General features: G+C 48.3%; 1 protein-coding gene and 1 non-coding gene across 2 annotated transcripts; both read left to right on the forward strand.

The window, feature by feature from the left end:
• Positions 1-13,664: 13,664 nt before the first annotated feature.
• LOC123372265 (olfactory receptor 52E2-like) lies at positions 13,665-14,603 on the forward strand. Its single transcript, XM_045020269.1, has one exon. The coding sequence runs from the start codon at positions 13,665-13,667 to the stop codon at positions 14,601-14,603; it is 939 nt and encodes a 312-aa protein (XP_044876204.1).
• A 6,948-nt stretch (positions 14,604-21,551) lies between these two features.
• On the forward strand, positions 21,552-21,659 carry LOC123373450. The gene has a single exon (XR_006580733.1). It is a non-coding gene; the product is annotated as a U6 spliceosomal RNA (small nuclear RNA).
• Positions 21,660-25,784: the final 4,125 nt, after the last annotated feature.

The raw sequence follows: 25,784 nt of genomic DNA on the forward strand, positions 1-25,784 counted from the left end.
GGTCTTTGGCCAGGAAGGGGTGCACTGCAGCCAGGCCTGCCCTTGGCCCCTCCCTCTGGAATTTCTCTGGGCTGGATCCCACACACTTGTGCAATAGGGCAAAGTTTTTCTTCCTCATGCCTTGAAGAGGCAGTTTTATCTCTTACAAGCGTTGCAGGAACATCTTTCAGTGGGATGCTCTGGACCCCTTTGGACACCGCACTTTCTGTTCCCAACAGGTCAGCCAGATGGACCCCCCCCCCAGGAGACCTGACCCCCAGGTTTCCCTTAAAACCTGATCCACAGGAGGGGGTTCTGGCATTTTAAATGCAGACTTTTCACCCTCCTCCTGGGAAAGTCCCATAAAAGGTGGGCAGACTCTCTGCCCTGCCCCCTCACCTTCCATCTGGGCTTCCCTCTCTGGGCCCCCCTCTGGGTCAGACACTCCTGTGTCCCCTGAAAGGGAAGGTGACCCTGGTCCATCTGTGCATTCACAGCTACCAGCTATGGCAGACCCTTCACTGGCCAGCAAAATCCCCCCCACCTTTTCACTCAGGTTGGGTTTGCTTCCAGGCTACAGAGATCCTGGGGTCTGTTTCCACCACAGGGGTCACCAGGACCCCAACATCCACCTTTGGGATACATGCCTCTCTGCACCCCAGGACAGGCCCTGCCCCCTGCTGATCTGCGACTTCCTGGCAGTCAGCAGCCCGGGTGGCCTCCTTGCTACAAGGTGGATCATTCCCCTCCCTGGGGGAGATGACAGGACAGGAACTGGCTTCATCCAGCCCCTCCCTCTGGAACTTGCCTTGAGCCCTGGGGCCACAGGAACTGGCTACAACCATCCCTGCCTCCAAAGCTGCATTTTTTTACTGCTACAGAGGAATCTAAGAGACACCTTCCTATTCCCCCAGCAGCCCCTGTGACCTCACACATGCCCCAGGGCTTTTAGCATAAGATTCCTTCTCATTGCTAAGCAACCCTGAGACAGATTCTGCCACATTAAAGAAATCATTTCCAGTAGAAAATATGCAAAATTGTGCGCCACTGTGGCAACAGTCCGTTCAGCCCGCAAATCCTTAGTTTGCATGTGCACTTTAGCTAAAGGTGCAAGGACTTTGTAACCCCCTACCAGCTCCAATTCAGCTAGTTTCCAAGGCAATAAATCCTTCTCCTGGATCAGGTCCCTCCTGACCACAGAAATCTCCACACCTGTATCTCTTAGGCCATGAAGCTCTTTTCCATTCCATTTAACAGCATGTATATGCTCACTGCTTGGTTGTGTGGAAGCAAGTTTTACAAATCCGGTGTGGAAAGAGGCCAGGGCCTGGTGCCAAGAAGCTGCAGCTTCATATGTTACTTGTTGCCTGTTTCCACTCAGCAAGGGATACTTATTCCTCAGGTGCTCAGTGGACTTACATAGCGCCTCCTGGGCTCCTCTGCTTGCACAGGAAATTTGGGACGAGTAACAGGGGAATGAAGAGGTGACCACTCTCTCTCCTTTTTCCCAAGGGTAAAACAGTGATTCTGTTTTTCCCCAGCCCTGTACCCATCTGCCAGTGGCTTATGTTTGATGGCAGCTTGTGCTTGTTCATAAGAGTCAGCATAACCAGCTAATTCAGCCACTGCATTCACCTTTTTGTCCTACAAATACTGTTTTACATCATCGCTGCACATATTTAGGAAGGGTTCCTGAGTAACCAGATCACACATCCCTTCAAAGCTTGTAATGCCTTTCCCCCTCACCCACTTATCTACCAAATCTCTCATTTAATTGGCATAAGCCACATTACTCAATCCAGATCCCCTCTTAAGATTCCTGAATTTAACTCTGCAGGTTTCATGTGTAACCTTAAACTGTTTCAAAACCAGATCCTTAAATTTACCATAATTTGAAGCATTATCAATAGGCATCTTATTGAATATGCCAAGAGCTCTTCCAGTCAATTTTGCTATCAGTGTGGTCATCTTCTGATCTTCAGGGATGGCATGGAAGGTGCACAGTTTCTCGAAGGTGATGAAATATTCGACGATATCACTGGATTCCTCATGCTGTGGACACAGTCGCTCCCATTTATGTATTTTTCGGGAAGTGGAGCCAGCAGATGGAAGGTTTTGTCTCTTTGAATCCATTACAGCAGTTCATGCTTCTGGGCCTCATAGCCCTCTTATGGGCAGTTTCCTCTGCCTCCATAGCTCTCTTGTGGGCAGCCTCCTTCCTCTCCATCAGTCTTTTATGTTCATTTTTCTTTGTCTGTTGCTTCCAGTCTAGCCAGCTCTAGTTTAGTTGCTGCTTCACTGATGGTCATTTTCCTGCTTTATTGTGCTGAAGTTCACTGACACTGGGATGCACTCAGCTCCTACTTCCTTGCCTGAAATGGGCAAGCAGAAAATATCAAACCAGTAACCACTTTGTCTGTTCTCCAGCCACCACACTTAAAACTCACTTAAAATCACTACCAGTATCTCAAAGCAATCAGCTGTGCACAGACCCTGCTCACTGCGCCACTGTGATGGGTTCAATCACAGAACCCTCCTTGGGAGCTGCCACCCAATGTGCCAAGACTACTTCTGCCCCTGTCTTCCCTACCAGCTCGGGGCCCCAGCACCCTGTCTTGCTGAGCCAGACACTCCCGTCTGTTCCAACAAAGACCCAGGGTCTAAATTACTTGCTCCAAAGCTGCAGGTTTACCTGAAAGCAGCTCACAGAAGTGTGCTTGTCTTTAACACTCAGATGCCCAACTCTCAGTGGGGTCTAAACCCAAATAAATCCATTTTACCCTGTATAAAGCTTAAGCAGGGTAAACTCATAGATTGTTCACCTTCTATAACATTGATAGAGAAAGAAGCACAGCTGTTTGCTCCCCCAGGTATTAATACAGACTCTGGGTTAATTAATAAGTAAAAAGTGATTTTATTAAATACAGAAAGTCGGATTTAAATGGTTCCAAGTAGTAACAGACAGAACAAGGTAAGTCACCAAGCAAAATAAAATAAAACGCGCAAATCTATGTCTAATCAAACTGAATCCAGATAAGATCCTGACCAGTTCCTGAAGGTGCCACAGACTCCTCCTTGTTTTTCTCTGGTGTTTGCAGACTAATTTCTGCAAACACCCTTTTACAGACTAATCTCCTTCCAGTCTGGGTCCAGCAATTACTCACACCCCTTGCAGTCACTGTCCTTTGTTCCAGTTTCTTCCAATTATCCTCGGGGGTGGAGAGGCTCCCTCTTTAGCCAGCTGAAGACAAAATGGAGGGGTCTCACACAGGCTTAAATAGACTTTCTTTTTGTGGGTGGAGACCCCCCTCTCCTCTCCTATGCAAAGTCCAGCTCCAAGATGGAGTTTTGGAGTCACCTGGGCGAGTCACATATCCATGCATGACTGAGTTCCTTAGCAGCCAAGCCATGTTCCTGGGAAAGCCCAGATGTGGATTGGTGTCTCCAAGTTCATTGTTGGCTTCAGTGTTTATTGATTTGGCACTTACTGAGAATAGTCTTTTCTCAGGAACCCGATCAACTGCTTCACTACAGCCTACTTAGAATCAAACAAATACGCAGTCAATATTCATAACTTTGAATCCAAACATGATACATGCATACAAATAGGATTAATGGATTCAATAGATCATAACCTTTACAGAGATATGTTGCATGGCATATGTAGTATAAAACACATTCTAGTTATGTTATTTTAGAGAGAGAGAGAGAGATTTTCATATGCATATTTCCATAAAGCCTTATGGGAGGTACCGTCACAATGGATACCTCTATTTTTCCACAAACTAGACAGGGAACTGTTTTTTGGAACATAGGATTCCCTCCGTATGTTCAAGCTGTATAAGATTGGGTGTGGCATCATCTAGTGGCCTCACTCCCCACACAAGAGAACTCCTGCAAACACCAGAGAAAAACAAGGAGGAGTCTGTGGCACCTGAACGACTAACAGATTGATTTGGGCATAAGCTTTTGTGAGGAAAAAGCTCACTTCTTCAGATGCAAGTTGCATAGGTTTTTTTACCCACGAAAGCTTATGCCCAAATCAATCTGTTAGTCTGTATCCACAAAAACAATGAGGAGTCCAGTGGCACCTTAAGACTAATATGGCAATGCCTCTGATACTTGTCACCCGAGAAAAAAAGACTGAACTGGGGGAAGTGCTGGTTCCAGGCTAAAAGCATTTCTATCCTGTGTATGGAAACTCGGTAGACTGCTTGTAACACCATCCCTGATGAAAAACTGCTACTTCATATCCAATCTATCTAGTATTTTAGGCTTAGTTTACTCTCATCTCCAATGTAACCTCCCTGCAACATTCCCAGGTCAAATCTGCCCTGCTTCCTGCTCCATCACACAAGGGCCAGCCCACTTGGGTGGTTAGAGGGGCACAGCTATTAGCAAAGCTCCCAGATTGCTCCCCAGAGGTCACATCCCCTAACACTCATACTCTCTGGAGTGCAAATTATCCCCACGGGCGTCTGTGATGCAAGGATGGGGGAGGGACTGTAGTCCAAAGAAAAGATCCAGAATAGCAGTTGTTTCATTCCTTTACCACTGTGTTCTCACCCCAGCAGGGCACACCTACCTAAAATAAAATAAAAATGGCCCCTGGGCAACAGATTTGGGAATCTCAGTGAATTCCAGGTGATTCTGGACTTTGGAGTGGTGAAGGAATCAGAGTGAGCAGAGAAGTCCCATTGTATTAGTTCTGACAGAGGTTAGCACAACTCATTTCTTCATGGATTTCAGAAAGATCAACACAGTAGCAAAGAGTAGATGAACACGGGGAGCTGACAGATGTATATTCAATTTTAGATCTCACAAAGGGACACTAGCAAATACCTTTTGATGCTAGAATCCTGGGAGAAGAAAGCCTTTTCCAGGCCCTTGGCTTGCATCAGTTCAAGAACATATGTCACAGTATGGCAGTGACTTTTCAGAGGCTACACACAGAAAACAAAGCCATCGTCAATTGCTAGGCTGAACAGTGTGTGAGATTCAGTTTGCCTTGAAAATCTGAGCTCCTGTTATCTGAAAATCATTTCCTCACTCCCTGGGGAGGCTCTTGGGATGAATTTTTCAAGGGTCTATTTTCTGCTCTTCACAGAGCTCAGGGAATTCTCTGGGAGCCCTGGCCAACCGGAGAGTCCTCAGGGACTGACAGGTGAGTCATAAAGGTCGTTGGCCGGGATGCTGAGTCTCAGACATTCGAGATTCATATGTTGATTCTCAGGGCTCTGCCTTCCTGTCGCTGTAAGGAGATTTCCACCCTCTGCTGAGCAGGATTTTGGTGAGTTGCTTTTTTCTGCGTTAAAGTTAGTGCTCAGGGCTCAGTCAGAGACAAGGAACTGATCTTAAAAACAAGAATTTGTCTAAATGATTTCTAGTACGTACATAGTTCCAATTTACCAGGTAAACCCCTTGGTCTTTCTGACAATACTAAACAGTTCAAGTCGCCGTGCTGGTGAATTTTTGCCCCAAAGGTTCTTGACTTGAGACAGTTAGAAGGAAACAGGAAGGGTTCCAAGGTTCACTAGCTACCTTTTTGGGGGTGTCTGTTTTTTCCTCTGGTTCACACAAGTTTTCCAATTCAGCGACTCCACTGCCCTGTTCGGAAGTGCAGCCAAAGCCTCTGCAGTGGGTATCTGTGTTACCAGAGGGTTCACAACAAGAATGGGTCACACACTGACCAGATTCTGCTCTCACATTCTGCCTTCAGTGGGTCACTCCTGTTTGACGCTGGGCTTCCTGAGAGCAAAATCAGGGCCCACGTGTTTGAAATCCCCATCTCTCATACCTGAGCTAAGAGCGCCACATACACTGGGGGTTTCCTTCAGACTCTTTGAGCACCCTGACCCTAACCCTAATGCTAAGAGAATAGCACTCTCTGGAGCAGGACCTGAAGCCATGATTTTCACTTCTCAGAGCTGAAAGTTAAGCAGTAAGGGTGAATCTGGTCCCACTGATTTCAATGGCAAAACTCCAAACAGGGGCAGGAATTCACTCCAAATCCACATGTAGGGACTTATAGAAATGGCCTGATTTACACCATTCATGAGCCTCCAGTGACTTCAGCTGGAGTCGTCCTGTGGCCTCTAAGAATGAATGAGCTTGTTTGTGCTAAAGAAGATCTGAGAGGAGAATTGCTGAAATCTCAAACTCACAGGCTTAAAGGTTCAGAACAAGGAGGATAGTACATTTTTCAGGAAAGGGTCTACTTTCATTGTGCCCCGAAATCTCTGGTTCTGGAGAGGATGAGAAGCACCAAAAAGCAGTAAAAAGAAAAGTGTTTCTGGCATGGAGGAAACCAGGCAGGGTTGTAAATCTCAGCAGAGGAGGTCCAGGAATGCACAGTGTGTGTGTTGGGGGGGGGGTAAGATCCATAGCAAGTCTGATGCAATAAGCCATGATAATAGAGTGAATGCTCCTGCCTCCAGAGTCACTTCTTCCCACTTTCTACCCAAACACCCTGCACAGGCTGAGCAGCTCCAGGGGTTCCCTTTGCCCCCAGAGAGGCTGTTCAGGCTGATCTCCACTGTTTCACGGGTGCAGGCAGGCACTGAGTTTAACCTTGTCTGAGGAGGTTTTTCTGTGCCTGTCACTGTGGGGTCTGGCACCTGGTTTTGGTCCTGGGTGAAGGGTGTCACTTTGCGGCAGGGCTGGAAGTTGCGGGTGTGAAGGACCCATGTGGATAGGTGGACAATGCTCAGGGCAGATACACAGAGAATAGGGCAGCACTCAGGGTTGTTGGGGCATGCAGGGGATACATGGAAAAGCCGCAGTGCTGGGGCTTGTGGGGAGGCAGGAGGGTGCATGGTCAGGCAGGCAGCGGTGTTGGTTGTGGGGGCAAATCGCGCAGTGTACACAGAGAAGCAGCAGCTCTGGGGGTTGTGGAGCAGTCAGGGGGTATATGCAGACAGACTGTGCAGGGGGTTGCGGGGGTAAGCAGGGGGTGTACATGGACAGGTGGGCAGTTCTGGAGGCATGGGGTGTATATGGACAGGCAGGCAGAGATGGGTGTTGTTGGGGCAAGCAGGGAGTACACGGACAGGCAGGCACATGCTGGAGCATGTGGGGAGGCAGGGGTATGTAGACGAATAGGTGGGTTGTGGGGCAGGCAGAGGGTGTACACAGACAGGTGGGCGGCACTGCTGAAATTCGTATTTTCATTTTGATTGTTGATCCAAGTCCAGTGATGGGACCTTTCCTGGGCCCAAGGACGTGTGGGTGCATTTCAGGACCTCTTTGCCTGTGCAAGCCACAGAACTTCAGCCTGGGTGTCATAACCTTGACTCAGTTTGGATCCCAATTGTTGTTGTTTAATGTTATTTATGTAACTTCAGCATTTCAGCAGAGGAAAGAATCATTGATCTTTGCTCCTCATTTGGTTCAACCTCCCCTCATATCTGACCCTCTGTCTAACCTCTCCTTCCCCATCCTAGGCTGGCGCGATTCAAGCAGCACCCTGGTAACTGTGGTTAGATGTTGGTAACTGTGGTTAGGTGTGTGTGTGTTCTCCCTGTGTGCTGGCCCAGCTCTGCACACACAATTGACACAGTAGACCTTGAGTGAATTTCCCCAATGACCAAGACAGGTTTGTTGTCAATGAAGCTCGGTACAAGTATCCTGCAGACTCTACCAGACGACTAACACATGTATGTCCATAACAGTGGACCAGCTCAATGAACAGCGGGACTTTTCATTTTTTCCCTAGGCTAGACAAAGACACTCCCTCTGAGATACGTCTTTATATTCTGACACAAACAGGTTACGTACTGCCCCTCTGACATAATTAGTTACTGTCCCCTGGTAGGGCTAGTTATCACCCATCTCCTTCTACGTTTTGGCTCGATCAAAACATCTGTATTACGTATTGTCATTCTGACCATATCTTTTCAGAGGTGTCAATGTGTTCCTGTTATCCTTGGGGAATATTTTTGTACCATCCTTGATATTCGGATGTTCTGGTACCACTTGATATTGGGATGTGTTTGCGTGAACGCTCTGTGACTAGCACTCCTTAGGAATGTGTATTTCTGCAATATCAGCCCTGTTCTTGTCAGATTCTCTGAGCAGGTCCTACCTCTTCCTCACAGTTTGTCTTTGCTTTATGTAAGTAAAGCTTTGTCTACTTTAGCTCAGGCCTCAAGCTTCATACCAGGCCTCTGATACAAGGTCTTATGTCATTCCCCCACTTTTTGTCTTTTTATGGGGAGGATGTTTACCCATCGTCCCGGAAAAGCATAATGTCTGGACTGAAGATGGCCCACTGGACTAAACAGTGTTATGTGGCCACCTTACTTTCCCATCTGCACATATATGCCCCATCTGTCCCATAGACTGCACATTCCCGCATACCACCGATGGACAGATTTTATTTTCCAATTACTTTTTAGACCCTTATAGTAAATGTGGGAATGTTAGGCCCAGGACCATGACTGAAAAATGTAGGTTTATAATTGAGCTTTGGGGGCAATTTTAGATCATGAATATGTATGGATAATATAGATATGATGTATATATTGGTATGTTACATATGGGTATGTGTTCATAGAAAGTATGTGCATGTATGACAGCACTTTATATCCAGTCTGAGTGGTGCGATTTGGCCCTTGTGGCAAATTCTTATTAGGGCAATTACATTTACCACCTGTGTTGTTACTGGCAGTAGATTGAGTGTTTTGAAATACTGGGATTGGCGTTATTACCATGTGTCCCACAGTGCTGTGTGTGTATGAGAAGTAAAACAGAAATTTGGAGTAATAACATTACAAATGAGGCCTTTATATATAAATGTCTTTATTTCTAAACGTAATGAGTTACTGCACAGGGCTGTTCATTCAGGTAGAGGTTACCCATACTGCTGGTTGTCACTCTTTGGTAAATTTTACTGGGCAGGAAACAGGAATGACTAGCTCCTCTGTTCCACTTGTTGTATTGCTCTGTGATGCACCCGTAGCTTTGTTGTGTCAGGATTTAATATTGATCGCCAGACACTGAACAGGATTGTTTTGAATAACATGTGCGTTACTTAGGATGTAGTGTTACTGGCCCCAAAGTGTGACTGATACTATAAGGGAATTTAGTCATCCAATTAATAGTTACCTTGTAACTAATTTTTTTTAAACAATTTGGTTTTTTTTCCAAACCTTTATATTCTTTGTTGCCATTCATTTTTCTTATTGTTACCTGGGTGCTAGACAGGTGAGGCAAGCAGGGGTAAGGAGGGACAGAGGGTTCAGAGGTGCACAGCGGCCCACCACAGTCGCACACTGCATGCTGGGGGTCTAGTCAGAGTGTTGTGGTCCTTTTAGGGACTGGCTTCTTCTGGACTTGTTTTGAAATGGGATTAGCTTTGATTTTTGGCTTATTGTGAAAGTTGGGGCACTTATATACAACGTGCTAGTTGGCAATGCTTAACACATATTGTTTCCTTTGGCTCAGGTTACCAACCAATCCAGAGTGACCAACCAATCAGTGATATGTCTTCTTCATTATTTATGATCACCCAATTTTTGTGTCATCTGCAAATTTGACCAATAGTCAGGCATGAGATGAGTAAGCAGCTGAGTTGCTGACATGTGTCGCTGCTTACACTTGTCAGTTAACAACTAACTTATTGTGATGGGATCTCTTGGGTGCAGCCTGGGACTCTGGGACCGCTGTGTCCCCTTAAGTCTCCAGCCTGGGCCGTCTCTCACAATGCTTTGCTAGTGAAGAGCAGGAAGCCCCTCCAGGTGCTGTTATCACACAGCACAACCAAATGTGGAGCTCCACATCTAGCTAGATTGCCTGAATGCTTCCAGAGCCACTTACGAATTACACAGGGAAAGGCCCCAGCCAAATTCCCTGTGACGTTACACCCCATAAGACTTTATGGAAATATGCTTATGAATGTATATATGACACAACTGGAATATGTTTATGCTACATATGCCATGTAACATATCTGTAAAGGTTAGGATCTACTGAAAATATTCATCCTATTTGTATGCATGTGTCATTGTTGTATTCGAAGTTATGAATATTGGCTGTGTGCTTGTTTGATTTTAAATGCCCTTAGTAAGGCATGTGGTCAGCTTCTTTAAAAAGGAATTTGCAAGTTAAGAAGCACTTAACAGACAGCGGATCTTGGAAAGCTCCGATCCATGTAAGAAGTCTAACTGAGGACGTTCAAGTTAGCAGGTGAACCACGGCTGCTACCTGTAAGTTCTGCGTCATGCATGGACAAGTGACTTGACTGTGTGACTCCAGAACTCCATCTTGTAGCTAGAATTATACACAGGGGGAAGGAGGGGTATCCATCCACAAGAGAAAGTCTATTTCAACCCCTCAGAGACCCCCTCCATTTTGTCTTCAGCTGGCTCAGAGATAGCCTCTCCACCCCAAAGGATACCTGAAAGAAACTGGAACAAAGGACAGGAACTACAGGGGGTGTGAGTGATTGCTGGACCCAGACTACAAGGAGACTAGTCTGTAAAAAGAAGTTTACTGGAACACTTCTGAGGGTGAGGTTTTATCTATATTCAGTTTTCTTACTGTATTAGACATAGACTTGCGTGTTCTATTTTGTTTTGCTTGGCAATTCACTTTGTTCTGTCTGCTATTACTTGGAACCACTTAAATCTGACTTTCTGTATTTAATAAAATCACTTTGTACTTATTAATTAAACCAGAGTGTGTATTAATATCTGAGGGGGGGCAAACAGCCGTGCATCTCTCTCTGTCAGTGTTCTAGAGGGCGAACAATTGATGAGTTTACCCGGTATAAGCTTTATACAGGGTAAAACGGATTTATTTGGGGTTTGGACCCCATTGGAAGCTGGGTAACTAAGTGCTGGAGACAGGAACACTTCTTAAGCTGCTTTCAATTAAGCCTACTGCTGTTAGGGGACGTGGTTCAGACCTGGGTCTGGGTTTGCAGCAGGCTAGTGGGTCTGGCTCAAACCAGGCAGGGCACTAAAATCCCAAGCTGGGAGGGCAGGGAAAGCAGGGGCAGAAGTAGTCTTGGTGCATCAGTTGGCAGCCCCAAGGGGGGTTTCTGTGATCCAACCCGTCACATCCCCTCAGCACTGTACCTCAGGAATATACTGTCTTGCTCTGGTCAAGATGAGCAGTGCACATTTATTAATTGTTTCACCACATCATCAATGGAAAGTGGATATACACTAGCGTTTGCAAACTTGAACGGATTTACCAAACACTTCAGGAAAACTCACTGAGAAAGATAAAGAGTAAAACAAGTTTATTAACTACAAAAGATTGACTTTTTTCCTATTGCTTATAATCACTTAAAATCTGTTACCAAAAAAAGGTAAAATAAAATATAAGGACGCAGTCTAACCTCTCAACCCTGTGAGACTGGACATCTAGATTAAGCAGTTTTTCTCACCGCACTAGATATTGCAATTCATATTAGAGTGTTTTCGCCCTTGAAACATCGCCCAGACTCCTCTGTTGGAGTCTTTTCTCTTCTCCCCCACCTATGCTGCAAGCAACAAGAATGCTCAGAAGATTGAATGCCAAGCATGGGGCCCCTGTGTTCTGTTTTATACATGTGTTTGGAGGAAACAAGTCCAACATATCTGGTGAGCGTTGCATAAGCCAAGGTTGAGAAAGTTTCCTGGTATGGCCTTGTTCAGGTGAGTCATTGCATTGTAGGTCCCTTGCTGGACAATGGCTGTTGATGGTGGTTCAACATCTGCCCAAGCTTTGAAAATGTTTCCTTGCTGTTGTCTCTGGGGAGCTGCTGATTCCCGACTTTCAGCATGATTTAGATGACATGATCTCATAACGTCAGTTGCAGTAACGATATACATATTTAGCTAGAACAATGACTTTCAGCAGATCAGAACCTTTCCCCTGATATCTCTCATGGCATGCTTTATACGCAATATCACAATTATATATAAATGAGGAAAATAGGAGTTACAGAGTGCTCCCCTGAGGTATAGAGTGTCCCACTGATGTCTCAGAGAAAGATGGGTGCCTGCATGAAAGTGTCTCACCAAAAGAAAAAAAGGAAGTAACGGAGGTGCAGGCCTGTCAGGGTAGTTCCTAGGAGGGTTGTGGAGCCCAGGATAACCCCCCACTCCACCCCAGGTCCCGTATCCACTCCACCCGTTCCCCCAACCCCCCACCTCTTCTTCTCCTTGCTCCGTCCACGTTCCACCCGTGCCCCTAACCCCTGCCTGCTCTCCTTCCCCGAGTGATTCCAGGAGCCGGTGGGCCAGAGCAGGACTGGGCCAGTAGTGCTCCTGCCATCCCCTGGCCCTGCACTGCCTTGGCCTCTACCCATCCCTTTAAAGTGGGGGTGAGACGAAGAAGCCGGGGTTCGCTAGGCCAGGCCGGTAGCACTGCTGCCCAGCTCCATGCTGCCCAGACCCCAACGCATCCCCCTGAAGTGGGGGCAGGGTGGAGGAGCAGGGCCACAGCCCCCACCTCTCCCATGGACAGGACGGCTCTGAGGCCTGTAGCCTTAAATACCAAGACCCGTGTGGCCGTCATGCCCATTTTGTAGAGCACAAAGTCAAAGCCCAGCAGAATAATGTCTGTTTCCACAGGGAAAAGTTGGCACTTTTCCAACATAGGAACTGCATCATCGATCAGACTTATAGTCCATCTAATCCAGTGTCCTTCCTCTGACAGTGACAGCCCTAGATGCTGCAGAAGAAGGTGTAAGAAACCAAGCAGTAGGTGGATGTGGGAATAACCTGACCAGCCTGAGGGGGTGACCTAATTCCTAACAGCTAGAGATTGGCTTGTGCCCTGAAACACGTGACCATACAGGCTTTCCAGAACATTTATTTAGCTGAAATGATTGTAACTGGATAGTCTCATCATAAATGCAACCTTGTGTGGTTTCTCAGTTTCTCAGCCTAATATCACATTTTACGTGTTTTTAATTTGCCACATTTCAGTTTAATTGAATGTCCTCTTGATATTGCATAATGAGATGGCGGAGATACAATATCAATGTACTCTCTACCAGTCAGTAATTTATAGATTTTTCTCATGTCCCCTCTTATTTATCCCCTTTGTTAGGTAACAATCCCAGTCCTTTCAACCTCTCTCTGTATGAGAGTTTCCCCGGCAGTTGATCATTCTCGTTGCCCTTCCCTGAACCCCTCTGGTTCTGTGTGAGAAGAGTGCCCAGTACTACAGAGAGATGTCCAGAGGAGGGTGAAACATTGACTGACCAATAACATGCCACTGTATTTTCTCTAGGATTCTCCATTCCACTTTTCCTGGATCCCAATGTTTTTCTCAGTTTCTGTCTGGGTTTGCAGGGTAAGCAGAATTTCACAGAGCTGGGCACCATGATGCCCAGTTCCCTGTCCTGAGCTCATGCAGTTAAATTAGAACCTTGTCAGGCATTTGAGGAGTTCAAGCTTTTCCCTCCAATGGAAATACACATCACACTTACTGACATCAAAGTTCATCTGCCAACATATTACCCATTCACGTGGCTTGGTTAGTACCGTCTGGACTTGACTATGATCTAAATATTCTGGTGCCATCTGTAAATGTTGGCAACACACTACTCATTCCCTTTTAGATTGTTAATAAGTATAAAATATTTACCGCGGTATTTGTTATAAAGCATGTAACTCCCCTCACTCTGCTTTTCTCCCTTCACAGGCACCTTGAGCTTTTCTGAACCCGATCTATGCATCAACCACCTCATGGCAGCTTTCAACCTCACCCACTCTGACTCTTCAATATTCATCCTAGTGGGGATCCCGGGCCTGGAAGCTGCCCACATCTGGATGTCCATCCCTTTCTTTACATTCTACGTTATCAGCCTGCTGGGAAATTTCACAGTTCTATTTGTTGTAGGCAAAGAGCAGACCCTGCACAAGCCGATGTACCTGCTGCTCTGCATGCTGGCGCTCACAGACATTGGCATGGCTACCTCTGTAGTGCCTAAGGCACTGTGTATATTTTGGTTCCATTTGAAAGGAATTACTATGGATGGCTGTCTCACCCAGATGTTCTTCCTTCACGCGATTTCTGTTATGCACTCAGCTGTTCTTGTGACAATGGCCTTTGATCGCTACATTGCCATATGTAACCCTCTGAGATACACCACCATCCTCACCAATGCACGAATAGCTAAGCTAGGGCTTGTGGGTTTGACAAGAGCTGTACTCTTCGTTCTGCCCGAACCCCTGTTCTTGAGCAGGGAGCCATTCTGTGCCAACCGCATTATCCCCCACACGTACTGCACACACATGACTGTGGCAAAGATGTCGTGTGGGGACAGCACAGTCAACAGGATGTACAGCTCAGTGACAGCGTTTGTATTCATCGGGTTAGATCTGACACTCATTGCCTTATCCTATGGCCTGATCATCAGGGCCATTCTCAGAATCTCCTCCAAGAAAGCTCACCTGAAAACCCTCAACACCTGCACAGCCCACATCTGTGTGATGCTGATTTCTTATACTCCCTCCCTCTTCTCCATTCTGACACAGCGGTTTGGTCAGGGCATTGACCTCCTTGTTCACATCATCTTGGCCAACATCTATTTCTTCATCTCCCCCATGCTCAACCCTATCATTTATGGGGTCAAAACCAAAGAGCTTCGTGACAAAGTGGGCAAATACACCCGCAGAACATGATCACTGGGTGCCACTGACTTTAAACCTGAATGACAAGAGGAGGAAGGATATCTGCTCATCAGTCAAGGATAATCTGTTCCAGTTTGGCTGAGCTCAGCATTGTGGGAATACAGTGTGAGAACTTCCTCACACCTAAGGTCTTATAACTCCATGACCAAGCACTGTTTTGTCCGTTGCTGAGTTCCCTCTCTCTGACCATCACCTGATTTATTTCAGCATCACTCATGAGCTCCCACCCCACACACCCTGCTACTTGGCCTTTCCATGACTTTCAAGAACACTAAAATATAAGTCCCTGTGTGAACAGGGTTCTGGATCAGTTTGGACAAGCAGAAGCTATGTTTTCAGATAGCCAGAGTCAAAGAAAGAAACTACAAGGCTGAACTTCTTTATCATATGTGCACAACATGTATCTATTTTTTCTATATCCAATCTTTCAGGAAGCCTGGATGATACACCAAATGTTTCATTTGGGAAGTGCTAATACTAGAATCTGCTGTAGCAATTGAGGACATTCTACTGGAGTCTGTTGAGAGTTTTGAAACTGTTTTTGAGAACAGGACTGCTGGGTTAAAGTACGATATCATCTTTGAGTCAAATAACTTAGAATCAAAGAAGATTAGGGTTGGAAGATATCTCAGAAGTCCATCTACTACAATCCCCTGCTCAAAACAAGACCAACCCCAACTAAATCATTCCCAAATCATACCCAACTAAATCAAAATGTACCGCCTTGCACAGATGTTTTTGGAGTTGCTTTTCAGATGGAATATTTACAATACACACTAGCTATTTCTCAAAACAGGTGTTGAGATTTCATGTTGAAGTTTGTGAAACAGGACAACTAAGTTTAGCAGTTGTGTGTTGAAGATCTCAAACACACGAATGCCACTGAGGAGAAAGACTTTGGTGAACTTGGCTTGTTTGCTCTTTCATTACTGTCACTACCTTTTAGCCATGCTGAAGCAGAACGATTGTTTTCTCAGATGAACTGGATAGAAACAAAAGTGCACAACAAGATGCAAGAGGAACTATAAAACCATTCTTAATGTTAGGGTGTATTTGCAATGATACAAAATCTGCTGTGAAGAGTTTACATCAACGAAGGAAATGATTGCACTTGTCACTACTGATGTATAACCAGCATCAGGAATATTCTACTTCTGACAAAGATCGCAAAGATGAAATGTTACCTTTTAAAGGCTAACAGAAACAAATTAATTCAACTCAAAATATGGACTTTGGCTATCATGCTTCAATGCATTCAAAAAAATAATATAGTACTCTTGTTGTTGTTTTTGCACTACATACGTTTTGGGCTACATCTGCTTTATTTTTAACAATGTCATTCACCATTTTTTGTTTCAAACATCTGCCAACCCTCAGTCAGGATACAAGTTCCAGTACTAGGGTTTTGAATGTTAATTTGATTTTCATCTCACTTTGTTGCTAATGTGAGGGAACTCCTGCTGGGGCTTGTAGCTTTTTTTTCTTTAATCAGATCTGTACTATCTATCTAAGAAAAAATATTCTTTGTTACTTGATGTATAGACCAATGTGCTAATAAAAACAACAACAACAACAAAAACAACCCTTTGTTTCAATAAATAGATCAGGCTTCTTTAGGGTTAGTTTTTAAGTGACTTTGGGCCATTAATGCAGTAGAAAGCTGGCAAGCACAAGCCCAGAGATGTGCCAGAGGCAGAACAGCAGCACTGAGGCAGAGGTGGGGGGCTGAGGCAGACCGGAGCCAGGAGCTGGGGCAGCACAGAGCAGCTGCACATATGGGAAATCAGGGCTGAGCTATAGCAGGGAACTGCAGAGCCAGAGCCAGGATAGTGGGTGCCGGCCTGGGCACAAGTAACAGAGCAGCTGAGCGTGATGAGCGGCTGGGGGGAGCAAGGTGGGGCCATGGGCAGAGGGCCCAGCACAGGGAGACTTTGCTACACCAGAGGGCTTTGAAGGCTGGACTCAGAGAGGGGGATGTGAACTCAATGGGGGCAGGGGGGTGATGCTGGGGGGAAGGGACCTGCCACCTAGAGCAAGTGTTTTACCCATGGTATCAGCACAGTGCATCCAGAGATGGGAGGGAGGCACATGTGAGGAACAGACTGAGAACTTTTCTTACATCCCAGAGATGGGTGTTTTGGGTGGTTCCCTTGCCCACAGAGCAGGTTCCTTGTTTCCCTGAACCTTTTTCCATGTATTCCTGATTTTTCTGACCATTGCTGTTTAAGAAATTGTATGTGGTTTGAATGTCATGCAGTGATTGCAGGTCAGGGAAGTGCTGGTGCAGAGAGATTGCCTCAGAGTGGGGGCACCCTAACCCCTGTCCTAAGTGATCACAACGAGACTGCGGGTCAGACCCAGTGTGTGTCCTGGGCAGTCCGGGCGACGAGCCAGGGTGACACACTAAAGGGGTCGCAGTTTGATACCTCCCATCTGGTCTGATCTGCCAACCAAGAGCCAGCTGGGCTTACAGAGGCAGGCAGGCAGGCAGACGAGAGAGACAGCGCTGGAGAGAGTGAAACCAAGCTGCAGCTTGTCCAGGCAGACGCTCACCCACGTAACTCCTCCAGTGGGAGCAGGGGTGCACAGGGCTCTACACGCTCCCAGAACAGAGGGCCCCCTGCGTCAGAGCCAGGCCTGGAGTGGGGCTGGGCTGGATCTCTGGGATGGGTGGCTGAGGTTGGTGGGGGGAAGGATGAGGGGTGCGCATTCCAGCAGGTCTATATGTCCTAGCTGAGGGCTTGGGGCCTCCATGCTATCTAGGTTGTAGTGGTGGTGGGCCTGCACTATCCTCCCTTAAAAGCTCCACACTTGCCCATGGAAAAGCTTGCTCTTTCCCCCCTGCACTGATAGCAAGTAGGGGAGCACACACAAGGTGCACCATGTACTATATTGCAGTACACCCAGCAGCACACGCCCAGGGAATCTCACCAAGACCCCACTGCAGGTAGCCCAGTGGTGGTTCTCCTTACTACTGGACCCTCCTTCCCCTGAGAAATGGGGTTCCCACTTATGCTGTCGGGTCCTGCACCCTCCCAGCTCCTTTCAGGAGGGAACCAAAACGACAGGGGGCACCCTCTCCATCTGTTGGGTCTTTGTACACTAAAGACCCCCCACTGCAGAGAGCTCACAACCTTCAAGGAGTGCCTCATTGCTGCTTGGTGGCAGGACCCCAAAGGGAGTACTCCAGATATTGCAGGGGTCTGTCCCCTCCAGCTCTCTTCTGCTCTCTGAGGATCCCCCCAATTCTGGTCGTTAGGGTCATTCCGGAGAAGAGAGAGCATTCAGGGTGCCTATACCCCACTCTCTCCTGCGTTGTATTAATTTTGCAGGGTCCTAAGGGTCACTTGGTCCCTGTAGCAGGGTGGTGACCCGCTCCAGCCCTGGAAGGGTTAAAGCCAGCCCTGGGAGAGGGCTGAGGCTGTGAAGGAAAGCCTGGGCTGACTGGGGAAGGCAGCGACAGCTGGGGCCAGGGCTGGCTCCTGGGTTTTTGCCGCCCCAAGGAGCAAAGAAAAAAAAAAGCCATGATCACAATCGGCACCTGCTCCACTGCTCCACTTTCTTCTTTGGCAGCAATTCAGCGGAGGGTCCTTCCCTCCGAGAGGGACTGAGGGACCCGCCCCCGAGGAGCCCAACGTGCCGCCCCTTCCCCTTGGCCGCCCCAAGCACCTGGTGCCGGCCCTGGCTGGGGCCACGCCCCAATCAGGCCCAGCTGGTCCCTATAAGAGGCTGTGAGCCAGGAGCCCAAACAGTCTCTCTGCCTGTAGAGAGAGAAGGGCCTGGCTGCAGGGAGCCAAGCAGGGTACTGGGGGTGGAGCAGGGCTGGGGGAAGGCTAGAGGAGCCAGGGAAACCCCCAGCCTGGAAAACCCCCAGCCTGCGGGCCTAGCAGAGGGCCTAAGGCAAGTACTGAGGTTGCAAAGGGGCAGCCCAGCAATAGGCAGAGGCAGCAGGTCCAGACCCAACCTTGCCTGTGATGAGTGGCTGACACTGCAGTCTGACCCAGGGTGCGGGGCGTGCTGGTGCCTGGCAGTAGCCTACAACTGAGGCAAGGTGGGGGAAGTGGGTGGGGGGTCCCCTGAGCGGGGAGACCTGGAGAAACAGTGGGGGTACTGCCAGGGGGCAGCACCCAGTGACAGGGTCACCCAGGGTCCGAGAGGGACATGGGGGACAGCAGCAAAGCGAGACACCAGCCGGCAGAGGGTGCTCTGGAGGCTGGAAGCTAATTCTCCTAGATGACCAGCAGGGGGCGCTGCCGGGTGAGTCTGTGCCAGGTTACAGGCCCCCACCTCCTCCATTCACATCACCCCCATGTCCCTGTGGGGAGGGGGTACAGGTCTGTCCCCCACACTAACCTCTGCTCTGGTTTAATGACCTCACAGAATCCACAGGGTCACTCTGTTCCCTGCCCCATCTCCCCGTGCCCCCAACTCAATCTAGGAACTGCAAGGAACCAACTTCGGATGCTTGGCCTCTTTTTCACATGGCCACTGTCTCAAGGTGATTCCCTGTAAGGATCAGACCATTGACGGCCCTTAGTTCAGCTGGACGCCATTTTCCCACAGCCAGGCTAATCATCACAGCAACGGCCCCCATCTCGCACACAACCAAGAGCAGACTCGGTTAATACAGCCACCCCTGGGCTGAGAGGAGGCAGGGAGGGAAACTGGGGGTGGGGGAACAGCGGGATGTGGGGATGGGGACAGGAAGGAGAGTTTAGGGGACAGGGAGGGAGGCAGTGGTGAACAGAGAACATTGTGGGGATCATGAGGAAGACAAACATGGGGATCAGACCCTTAGCTTGGCAAACAGGGCAGAATGTGGGGGCACAAAAATAATCCACACAGGGTCCCAAATATGTTCACTCCTCCACCTCCCTGCATTAGATACATCGAGGTAAATGCCTAGATTTTCAGCAATCACTAGGGATTTTGGGTGCCCAACTGAGACCTTTTAAAGGGGCCTGATCAGAAAGTGGGAGCACCTGGCCTCTGCATATCAGACACCCAAATATCACTAATCACTTCTGGAAAAATGTAGGCCAAGGGATTAAAATACAATTTGGTGTCACAGCCATAAGTGAGAGCCAAACCCACTAAGCTGTGTCCCTGAACAATGCCACAGGTTTGGACAAAAAACAGTTACTAACCTTCCTGGAATTGTGGTTCTTAGAGACATGTTACACATGTCCATTCCACACTAGGTGTGCGTACCCCATACACAGTCGCCAGAAAGTTTTCCCTCAGGCTGGCTCTAGCGCCCCCTAGTGCAGCACTCTTATGTCATGGTGCAAGGGGACTGGTTGACCCTGCACCTTCTCACTTCTTGCCAGCAACTCCAACAGAGGGATAGGACGTTTGCTTGTGGAATGGACGTGTGCAACACATCTTAAGGAACAACAGTTACAGAAAGGTTAGTGACCATTTTTTCTTCTTCAGATGCTTGCACGTATCCATTCCACATTCGGTGACTCCCAAGCAGTACCGTAAGAGGTGGGCTCCGAGTTCATGGACACGTGGATTACAACACTGCCCAACCAAACCCAGTGCATATCTAGCTTGCTGGTTGATGGCGTAGTTGGAAGAAAAAGAATGTACTGGTGCCCAAGTCACGGCTCTGCAAATGTCCTGGATCAGGCCTGGGCCATGAACACCACTGAGGAAGCTTGTGCTCTCACAGAATGGCCCGTCAGGAAGGCAGGTGATGGGACACCTGCCTGCTCGTACCACGTGTGAATGCACAATGTGATCCAGGATGAAATTCTCTGAGCCGAAATGGGAAGGGCTTTCATCCTGTCAGCTACTGCCACAAAGAGCTGTGTGAATTTACGGATCGACTTTCTCTATAGTCCTTTCTACATAGAACAAAAACCCCCCCCACCCAGCAGTTTTTCCCAATTTGAGAGGGTACAGCTTCCTTATTGGTTCCCCTGCTCAGGTGCCAACTCTTTTTAAGTTTACCTCTTAACCCTTTACAGGTAAGGCAATTCGGGTACAGCTGCTAAGGAGGATTCTACAGCTAACTGAATAGTTGGGGAGTTACACAAGGGTGCTACCCACCCTCGTTTACACAGATGGGTTCCCAGATTTGGGGGCAGAGCCTTTCAAAGCCTTTGAGGAAGTGAATGGACATTTCATGTGAAAAAACGGATCGACCACCCAGCATGGGGTAGAATGTGGAGATCGCGGCTGTGTGTGCCTTAGCAGATGAAATCGCTAGACCTGGCTGTTTCCAGACTGTTCTGGAGTATCTGCTTCTGGAGTATCTGAGAGATGACTCAGTGGGTGAGAGGCAGGGGTGCTGGAACAAGGGGACCAAGGGGCCGTGGCCCTGCCACTTTAGCAGCAGGTGAGAGCAGGGGGGAGGGGAGGAGCCTCAGGAGAAGAGGTGGGAGGGCGTGTCAGGGGAAGAGGCAGAGTCTCAGTTTCCGGTGTGAAAGTAGAATGAATTATATTGTAAAAATAAGAATGGATTAAAGAAATGATGTATGTTCCTTTAAGCAGAAATGAGAAATGTTGAAATATAGTTGTCAGGAAGAGAAACATTAAGGTACAAAACAATGGGTCCACTTAAGCTAATAGCGGGACATTAACAGAAGATCGGTAATAGTTAGTAAGGAAATAAGATATGCATGTCTAGCCCAGGGAAACTTATCAGATTCTGCTTCCTTTTGTTATCTTGTTAAGTTCGTGCCCTTCTATCTGTATAAATAAGATAGTTTGTGTCTTGCATGGTGCTCACATTATCTGGGTGTATTAGCAGAGCGCTTTGCTAATAAAACAGAGTGGTCTGACAAACTGTGAGTCCTGAGTCTGACTTAGACACAGCACCGGTGGCCCCCCCACTTACAGGGAGGTTCTGGCACCCCGGTGAGAGGCCCTGCTGGGGAGACCAAATGGAGAAATGCTTCCACTTGGCGAGGTAAGTAGCTCTGATAGATGGTTTCCTACTGCCTAGCAAGACATATACTAAAATTGGAACAATAGAGAAGATTAGCATGTCCCCTGCGCAAGGATGACATGCAAATTCGTGAAGACCTACCAGACCTGCTCCGAACAGGCCAGTTCTACAGGTTTAACCATGAGGCAGATGGAGCATTTGGCCGTGATCTTGTGAGATCAGGTCTGGAAGGGGAGGGAGCAGCATTGGAGTCGCTACTGACAGGTCTAGAAATAACCCAAACTAGTGGTGATGTGGCCAGGCTGAGGCTATGAGAATAACCTTCACCCTTGACCTTCAAGGAAGACCTTGTGCACTAAAGGAATGTTGGGAGGGGCAGGGGAGGTGGGAGGCGCAGAACAGGTGCTTTCTCCAAGGCAGTAAGAAGGCATCCGGGAGCAAGCCCAGGTTGCAGTCACACAGACAGCAGAACTGCTGACATGTCTAGTTGTGAACAGGTCTACGAGGAAGGTACCCCGGCACTGGAAAATGGTCCTTGCTATGTCAGGGCATAGGGACCATTCGCAGTGAGAATAGCTGATCTGCCAGCTCGTTCTGGGCTCCCGAAAGGCGAGAAGCTTCGAGGTGGATCGAGTGCTTTATGCAGAGCTCCCACAAGCAAATGGCCTCCTGACACGGGGGGAGAAGAGCGGGACGCTCCCTGCCTGTTGATGTAAAACATGGCTGCCATGTTGTCTGTAAGAACTCGCACCAACTTGCTTACGATGGGGGGTAAGAACACCTGTGTGCTAGGCGGACCACCCTGAGCTCTCCGACGTTTATCTGTTGCAAGAGTTCCAGCTGGGACCACTGACCTTGTGTCCTGAGGTGCCCGAGATGGGCCCCCAACTGAGCTTGGATGCATCCAAGATTAGGGATACCGAGGGTTGCGGCCTGACAAAGGAACATCCAAGCCTACCAACCAGGGATCTGTCAGAGCACCGAGTTCATATGATGGCTGTTTGGCCGGTACATTGAGGCCAGCCAAGCCTGAAGGGGTCTGAGGTGCAACCTCACATACCACACCACGTATATGCACGCGGCCATGTGACCCGACAGCTTGAGTGGGCCTTGACCTGTGATGACACTGACTGGAATTGGGCTTCTGGGAGGAAGGCCCTGGCCTGGGTGGAATCGAGCACTGCTCTGATAAACTCTGTCCTCTGAGCCAGGAGAAGTGTCGGCTTCTGCTCATTAATCAGCAGGCCCAGTGCTTGAAAGGTTGCTTGTACAAGGTGACGCTGGCTTTTACCTGGGACTTGGACTGGCCCTTGGCCAGCCAGTCACCGAGATACGGATACACCTGCACCCTTCACCTTCTCAGGAAGGCTGCCACTATTACCAGGCATTCCATAAAGACCCATTTGGCTGCTCACAGGCTGAAAGGGAGGACGGTAAACTGGTAACGAGCCAGGTTCACAATGATCCTGAGAAAGCTTCTGTGGCCTTGAAAAATAGAGATGTGGAAATAAGCATCTTTCAAATTGAGGGCGGCGTCCCCGTCCCCTGGATCCAGGGAAGGAATGATGGAGGCCAGGGAGACAATGCACAACTTCAGCCTTTGAGGTGCTGCAGGTCTAGAATGGGTCAGAGACCCCCTTTGGCACTCAGGATTAAGGAATTGTGACATTGCACTCCATATGCTTTATGGAAATATGCTTATGAATATGATGTAACTGGAATATGTTTCATGCGAAAGGTCTCTTGTATGATGTCATCAGAAAGCTTGTAATCTACTGAGGGTGTTCATCCTATTTATTTGCATGTATTATTTCTATGTCTGGAGTTGGGGAAATAAGATAAACGTGTATCACTGTTGTAGTCACACCAGGTGAGGGCCATCAATGGGGCATTAGGAACTTGATGGCTCCCACTGATTAGGACAATTGATGGTAAGTGGTTTATTTACCTGAAAGCCTTCCGGGGCAGGGGGGCAGCAACCCCGGAGGAATGGAGACCAGAGGTCTCAGAGACATGTGACCATGTCACCTGGTAGTGAAATCCATCTTAAATCTGGTCCTTTTCCATTTAGCAGAAGGGGTGGGGACCCAGAGAGACACAAGATTCCCGCCTTGTGCCAAAGTTATAAAAGGGGGTGCCAGTCATGAGAAAACCCCTGCTTATCACCTGAGATGTTCGCTGGATCTAACAAAGACTGTAGCAGGGGAAAGGATTGGGCCAGAACTAGGAAAGAGTCGAGTCTGTGAAGTAAACTTATTGGAACATCTTTGAGGGTGAAATATTTCCTGTAATCAGTTTCTTAATGTATTAGGCTTAGACTTGCATGTTTTGTTTCATTTTGCTCTGTGACTTACTTTGTTCTGTTTCTTATTACTTGAAATCACTTAAATCCTACGTTTTATACTTCATAAAATCACTTTTGTTTATTAATAAACCCAGAGTAAGTGATTAATACCTGTGGGAGCAAACAGCTGTGCATATCTCTCTATCTGTGCTATAGAGGGTGGACACTTTAGGAATTTACCCTATATAAGCTTTATACAAAGTAAAACAGATTTATTTGGAGTTTCGATCCCACTGGGAACTGAGTGTCTGGGTGCTGAAGACAGGTAACCTGCTGAGCAGTTTTCAGCTAAAGCCTGCAGCTTTTGGAGCATGGCCCAGACTCTGGGTCTGTGTAAACAGTTTAGCATGTCTGGCTCAACCAGACAGGGTTCTGGAATTCCCAAGCTGGCAGGGAAAACCTGCTCAGGGATGATTTCAGCATATCAGTGACAGTCCCAAGGGGATCTCTGTGACCAAACCTGTCACAGGAATAATGGGAGTGAAACCCTTTCCCTCTTAAATTCTGAGGCACCTCCCCCACAGCCCCTACCCAGAGAAGGGCTTGCACCTCCTGGGCTAAACGTTGCTCATGAGAAGGGTCCCTGAAGAGGGACAGGGATGGGGGCGGGGTAGGAGGGAGGCATGGAAACGAACTGAATTGTATAACGCTCCTCCACCATACTCAGCACCCAATGGCCTGTTGGCTGGAGCTGTAGTCCACTGGTAGAATACATTTTCCTACCAAAATGGTCTTGCTTTTTTGAGTCTTTTGACTTGGGGGTTGCCCCTTACTACCCTGGCCTTTCCCTCTCATTGGCTGCCAAGGGCACCAAGGAGCCGGGAGACGGATGGGAACATACGTACTCCTCCCTTTGGTGGAGACATAGTATTTCCTATCTGCCTTCCTCGACGTGGGGGGCAGTGAGGAAGGGGTCTGCCCAGGGTTTTAACTGGACCCATGATGGCCTCACTGAGAGGCAGAGCTACCTTCGATGGGGCCACTGCAGCCCAGATGTTGACCAGGCTGTTGGAAGACTTTTTAACTACCTCCACTTCCAGCCCCAAGTTCGAGACCACCTTCTTCCATAACTCCTGGTGATCCTGTCACTCCAGGTTCTGAGAGTCGGTACCTGGCTCAATATCGTAGTCGGGATCAGCTGCTGCTCGGTGTGACAGAGGAATCCTTCTCTCAGACACCACTGAGTAGGAGCACCTAGATGGGGGGCCAGGCAGCGGAGAACCCCAGGGGTTCCAAAAAGGCCATTACATCTGCATGGGTCATTGCCCACTAGGCCAGGCGATCGGAGGAACCCCAACCCCAGGATCCACCATTGCATAGGGCTGATTGCATAGGGTATTGGTACCAGTCCCTCGGCTGGGTGCAAGATTCAAACTCCAACTTGGATGATGAGTCTTCTTGTGGGGACGTGGGGTGTGTGGTACCCGTCGGCTCCAAGGGACGGTGCTGAGGATCCAGGGAGCAAGGGGCCTGGTACCAAACAGGAACTTGGGGCATCATGCTCCCTTCTGCTTGTCTGCACTACTGGCACCAACTGTTGCTCTGCTGGCAACACTGGTACCAAACATGCCAGCAAGTCCCTGGCCACAACAAACACCTCCAGGATGGAACCTCAACCCTGCTAGTGCCTCGCTGCCCCTCTGGTGCCGGCGGCTGGTCGGGTACTGGACTCCACAGAGCCTGTGAACAGGGCGGAGTCAATGGTATTGCCTGCAGAGCAGGGGCAGAGGAGTGGCCAGACACAGGTTGCACTCCCCTGCACTGATCTGGTGGCAGAGCTGACAGCGATCCGCAATACAAGTCTCATCCAAGCACTCTAGACAGCTAGAGTGCAGGTCGCTCAAAGGCATGGGCTGGCCGCAGGAGGCACCAGGTTTGAAGCCCAGAGACCGAGGCATGCCCAGTCCCAGGAGTGGAGGAAACTCTGCTA

The sequence above is a fragment of the Mauremys mutica genome, chromosome 6 (genome assembly GCF_020497125.1).
Source record: "Mauremys mutica isolate MM-2020 ecotype Southern chromosome 6, ASM2049712v1, whole genome shotgun sequence".
In the NCBI taxonomy this organism is placed as follows: domain Eukaryota; kingdom Metazoa; phylum Chordata; order Testudines; family Geoemydidae; genus Mauremys; species Mauremys mutica.

Bases quoted from the DNA above. Each gene is read 5' to 3' on its own strand.
- LOC123372265 (XM_045020269.1), top strand. From the start codon at position 13,665: ATGGCAGCTTTCAACCTCACCCACTCTGACTCTTCAATATTCATCCTA.